We start from the raw sequence: 6,326 nt of genomic DNA, 5'->3' as shown, positions 1-6,326 counted from the left end.
ATATATATATATATATACACGCACACACTTTACTTGTTTCACACATTGTTTCACCTTGAATGGTTTACCCTAACAAATCCACTGCAGTATCTGAGTATCTAGTTTCTTTAAGCAAAGTTGTATTACTGCTTTGGCATACAAACTATCTCTGGTAGTCAAGGGGTGAGGAACAAAGAAAAAAGACACACAAACATCCCTATACAAATATAATTATACGTTGGGCTTCTGCACAGTTTCCATCTGCCAAATTCATTCAAAACGCTTTGGTCATCTCGTGGCTACAGTAGAGGTGAGTGGAATCTGATGCGGCGCTGTGGGTTAGAAACCGAAACCGTGTTTTCGCAAAGCAAACTTCTTAACCACACAGACACATTGTAGTTTAAGTGATACTGTTACATTTCGAGGTTCTATAACTATTCATAATTTGGAGTAAATGTATTAGTGTTTACAATATTTCACTCATTTCTGGAAAATGGTTACAGCATTTCAAGTAGATACAAATGAGCAATAGCGGCATACCATTTCTCTCTGTTGCTATATATTGCTTTATTTCATTATAGCAATCATAATGCATTAAGAAATAAATGTGCTGAAGCTTAGCAGTTTCTCTCTCTTTGCTTATCGTATTTTATTGTTTGTTAAATAAGCACGTATACATTAAAATATACTTTTCATTGAATACATAACTGACTTAGCTATGAATATTTCATATGTTATCGAGTTTGTTTAACCCAAGTGAATAACGGTTCATAAAATCTGAAAATGAATACAAAATATCAAGTGCGTGGAGGGAACAATAAAATAGAAATGAAAGTTTTGACAGGAAACATGTATATATAATCATCGCAGGTTAATAAATTCATCACACCTACAATCGCAATAAAACCAACAGCGTATATACATAAACACAAATGTATAGTAGTAATATTGTCATCAAAATGAAACTTCTCTATTTAATGTACAACGCGATTACACACATTTACATTTACCTTCAAGCTAACAAAATTGTATCATTTTAATGCTAGCCCACAGAATCACATGTGTTAATTTTTTTCTTTCTCAATTGTTCTTAACTGATACAAGATATAAAATCGCCTCAGTGTAAGATATTCAAAAGCAAAAATAACATCTCTTAGAGATATATGTGAATTGAGAACGAATGTTGAATTAGAATAAAATCACGTAACGTCAGTATTAGTAGTTGGAAGAATTTTGAACCAGGAGATAAAATAAACGTATGGCAAAGTATCCACATGCTATAATAATCTGTAATGGATGATCTGTGTATTTCGAAGGCTTTTATAGATATAGAATGCATATAAATGAGAGAATAAACTTAAAATGGTTAGCAACTTGTGTTTAATTTAGTTACCTGTATTAAATCAATGCATCTATCTTCTTGGTTCAAACTTTGCTTATTTCAAATATTCACCCTTAAAATTTCGTTATCGACCAAATAAGTACGAGGTAAATAATAATGTCGATGGTATCGACTTCTTGAGTTCATTTAAATGTAATGACTTCGTACCTAAACAAAACAAAAAACATCGGAATAAAGTGGGACAGCTGCAAACCTCAGGCATTAGTCTGCCGACTGGCGTCGTCTGATACAATCCTACTGCTATGTGGAGCATCGTTGGTTTGCAATCCTTCTCCCCTGTTCGTCGATTTTTAGGGTGGCTGAAACGAAGGAACAACGTGCTTCCATAAAATTCTGTTTCCTGCTGAGGAAAACGGCAGCGGAAACAGTTTTCATGCTTCAAACAGCTTACAAGTGCGCTTCCATGAGCAAAACATATGTTTACGAGTGGTTACCACGCTTTAAGTTCGGTCACTTATCAGTTACAGATCAAACGTGCTGAAGACGACTGGGGAACTCCTAAAGGAATGAAAACTTCATGAAAATTCATGAACTCATCTTGGAGGACCATCACCAGATAATTGACGAATTTTTTGATATGACTGTTGTGTTCTGGACCTCCCGCCAACGAATTTTGAGCGAGAAATTGCGAATGAAACGAGTTGCAGCAAAATTTGTGCTTCACTTACTCATGGAAGATCAAAACCAGTCACGACTGAATGCCTGTCGTGAACTGAATGAAAAGTTAGAAGTAAGTCAGGACCTTTTCTCGAAGTTCAATAATGGTGACGAAAGGAATTTGCCGATGTGGAAGATGTGAAAACAAAAACTTCGCAAGGGTTTCAGCATTGCTTCGAATAGAGGAAAACGCGCCCGGGCCTCGGCATTGTTTGAAATGGAGAATAATTCAAATTGCAATAAAATTGTAAACATGTAAAAGTGTAAACATGTAAATCTAAACGAATAATATAATATTGCAAAATCCCAGTTTCCTTTAGGTATCCTTCCGTAATTATCAGTTCAATAATCTCCATGGCGATAAAATTGCAAATACAAGAAATTAATAGACATGCAGTCATTGTTGTCAAATAAACGAGGTCGGTGATTTAAAAATTGTTAACTTTTTTAATTTTGCAAGATTTTTTGTGCACAAATTTTAGATTGAATTGAAAGTCTCTGCCGGGAATTATTCAACTCTATTAAAGAGACCAAAACATTCTGAATATTCAGACTCAATAAGGACACTGTGATTCATTCAAAGGGTTCAAAATATTATCGATGATGATTATAGGAAATAAGGGAGCTCTATCATCAAATAACTTCAGGTGTATGAGTGGGTTATTAGGACAGTGGTACACGAGGGTATTAGACATAGGTATATATTGAGAGACCAATTTATATGTGTAAAACAAACACAAGAACATTTGATATGTGCCTATCGGTTAATTAACCATCTCGAATATGGCTTGCATTATTACTCTGGTGTGGTAAATCTTCGATGAATCTCAAAAGTCTAGAAGAAATGACAAATGCTTATATGCAGATCATTTCTGATATCCACAGACTTATGCACCGCAGGTTTCCAGCAAATGTGAATGATTGCTTCTTCTGTGGGAGCAGAACAACGACGAACCTGTCATACTACGTCGAATCTTCTTACAAGGGCTTAGATTTATGCTGCTGGTTACGTTGAGTTGCTGTACACACTTATTAAACCCAGCATGGTTGAAGTACACAGTGGAACTCCAACCGAGTTTCAACAATTTTCACTATTTTTCAGAAAGCCCACGAAAGTCATAAATGGATGTCTGACAATATTTACGTTTATGTAACAACAACCATGTGACCATTTTTAGATACAGGGTGAGTAATTGACATCCTCATAATACCATAGCTGCTTTGAAGATCTATATAACAACTAATAGAATAGAATTGAGTGAAGAAAATTGTCAGTATAGAAAACTGAGTTAGTGAAAAACAGTGAAAGGTTTTTACTATGGTTAGAGTACAACAATTCGATAGAAGTAAAATTTGCGACAAATGTTTACAAGCGAGAAACAACGAAGTTTAAATAAGCTAAACGATGATAGAAATTCAAACCTCACCATCACACAGCACAAACCCTGATCTATAGGTGCTATAACTTGTGATGATATCAAACGACAGAGCGAATAAATTAAAGAATAAAGTTAATTCCATTATTTCTTTTCCTGTGTCCATTTACTTATTTCAATATAAAATGTATGTACATATTTTTGACGACACGATTGCCTTAGAAAACATACATACATACATACATACATACATATGTCTGTGTGTCTGTGTTTGTCCCACCACCATCACTTGACAACCGATCCTGGTATGTTTACGTCCTCGTAACTTAGAGTTTCGGCAAAAGAGACATATAGAATACGTACTAGGCTTACAAACCCCTAGGGTCGATTGGTTCGACTAAAAGGCGGTGTTCCAGCATGGCCGCAGTCAAACGACTGAAAGAAGTAAAAGAATAAACGAATAAAGAAAAGAATATCAGTATGTAAGTATGTGTATGAGCTTGAATGTTTATGTGTGTGTGTGTGTTTGTACACTTCTATCTCTCTATATGTTAATGAAAACCCGCAGTAAAAACGTTGTTTTTCTGCTCCAGATATCTAGATTATTTCTCTTTTTATCATTAGGGAACTCTATGATATATTGTTTTTGTGGCAGATTTATCTCGTGATTTTGTTATAGATTTTAGTCGTTTGTTTGTGCGGAAATCAAATAGTTCTGCGTGCTTAGGTGCATAGACATGTGTGTTTCATATATAAATTTAACATTTTGAGCAGTAGAATGTCAGATAACAAATATTTGGACTTGCCTACTCGGCTGTCCGGAAAAGAAAAGAAATAAAATTTTATATTGTTAACAATCTTATTGTTATTATTACTGGGACCAATTTAGAACGTTTTAACTCGTTGAATGCGTTAGCCAAAAATGACAAAAGTATTTTCTAGGCAAATAATATTATAAGGGATCGGTTTGAAATGCTGTTATGTACTTATGCATATTCTTTTGTACAAAATGCATAAAAGGAAAAGAGAACGTTAAAGTAAATGCAGACAATTGATCTATAAACAAGTAATGAATACAATAACGATACTCAGTGCATATTCAGTGTAAGAAGCATGATTTTATACTTACAACCGTTACAATGTAAATCTCAAATGTCCCGTCGCTTGTAGTCTCAGAGGAATTTGTTTTATAATATTATCTTACTTGCTCCTTATTAATTAAATGATTCAGTAATAATAAAGTAATAATTCAGTATTTCAAATCAAAGTAGTTGAAACGGCTTTTAAATATACTTAGAAAAAATACTTAGCACAATGCTGTAATTTTAAAAAAAGATCCAGAAATACATGGCTTAAAAAGAATGGAGCTATAATCAAAGACGGAAAATGAGAACGTAAGAGATGAGAGAGAGAGGGAGATAGGGAGAGACAGAGAGGGGGTAGAGCGTCAAAGAACAGAAAATTATGACTGTCAAATGAGTTTAGGTAACTTCATTTGAGAGCGACGGTAGATGAAAGAAACTAATTCATTGTAACTTGGCTGAAAATATTCACAAAATTTTACCAACTACAGAATGTAGAGAATTCATGCAATCTTAGCGAGAAATCTTGTCTGCATGCTCGTACTTTTCTTTTGTCTATACATTTCTGAAACACACTTTTGCCAAAGGCAAATATTTTACATATTTTCATGCATAAAATATACAGTTATATTTTGTCAAGCGGAATGCTTATTCTACATGGATATTTAACGTTTCAAGTTAATTCAGAAATCGAAAACTACTGAGCCCTTTAAAGTAACAAACCAACAAAGGGAAGAAATAGTTTACCTTCATATAACAACAATGAAATTCATAGCTATCTTATTACTAGCGGTTAATGTGAACGCTATTTCTGAGAAAAGCATTCTGCGATCAATGTTGCTTCAAAATTACACGAAAAGCGAGAGGCCTGTCCATAATGATGAAGACATAGTGAAAGTAGATGTATTCCTTGAAATGTTTAAAATAATTGAATTAGATATTCAAAAAGCTTTGCTTACAAGCAAAGTTGTGCTTGGTTTATCATGGAAAGATATCTACTTGCTGTGGAATACAACAATGAAAAATATAACTTACATAAGCGTAAATGTAGATGACATATGGTATCCTACTGTTTCCATATGTAACGATATGTCAGGCAAATTTTCTCAACATGAAGGAGAAGGAGCCACTGTAAAATATGACGGATCAGTGTCTTTACATATGGATGGAATTTTCCAAACTCACTGTACAATTAACATGCTTAAATATCCTTTAGATGAACATGAATGTAATATTACCGTCTGCTTAGGTCATCAGGAGAATATAGAGAAAACCATGCAAAGCTTTTCTTTTAACAATTTGCATAATGCGGAAGCAGATAAGTGGGAATATAAGTTTGCTGTAGGGAACGTTACTGAAAAGGAAATCATATCGGCTAGTGTTACTATTTTCGCAAAAAGAAAATTTATGAGTGAAACATTAACATACTTCATATTCCCAATAATGCTGACAATACTGAACTTAGGCGTGTATTTATTGCCTGCTGAATCGGGAGAGAAGGTTTCAGTTGCAATCACAATTTTCCTTGCCAATGTTGTCTATCTGACAGAAACGGCCAAAGTATTGGGTACGAAGTCTCTCGGGATGTCAATGTACTTGTTATATCTTTTAATTCTGACACTTGTCAGCGGCTTTTCTACACTTATCTCCATAATTGGGTGTAGAATGTATGTCGACCAGGCTACAGTGAAAAATAATTCAATACCAAAATTCAGATTTAAACAAACAGGGTCAAAAAATAAAATCGGAATTATTGAGCAGCCTTATGATGCGAAGTTAAACTTCAAAAATACAATTCACTCTAAGAAGCATATGTATGCATATCAAAAG

The 6,326-nt window shown here is 34.1% G+C and overlaps 1 protein-coding gene across 1 annotated transcript; it reads left to right on the top strand.

Annotated features, from left to right (window-relative positions):
• Positions 1 to 5,258: 5,258 nt before the first annotated feature.
• On the top strand, positions 5,259 to 6,063 carry LOC106880522 (neuronal acetylcholine receptor subunit alpha-9; the record flags this gene model as incomplete). Its single annotated transcript, XM_014930498.1, has 1 exon — positions 5,259 to 6,063. A coding segment is annotated over exon 1 (805 nt), but the record flags the coding sequence as incomplete, so codon positions are not given.
• Positions 6,064 to 6,326: the final 263 nt, after the last annotated feature.

This window comes from Octopus bimaculoides, unplaced genomic scaffold, assembly GCF_001194135.2.
Source record: "Octopus bimaculoides isolate UCB-OBI-ISO-001 unplaced genomic scaffold, ASM119413v2 Scaffold_126297, whole genome shotgun sequence".
Classification (NCBI taxonomy): Eukaryota; Metazoa; Mollusca; class Cephalopoda; order Octopoda; family Octopodidae; genus Octopus; species Octopus bimaculoides.
The sequence above is the reverse complement of the archived record's forward strand: the minus strand, read 5'-3'. Positions and strand labels throughout refer to the sequence as shown.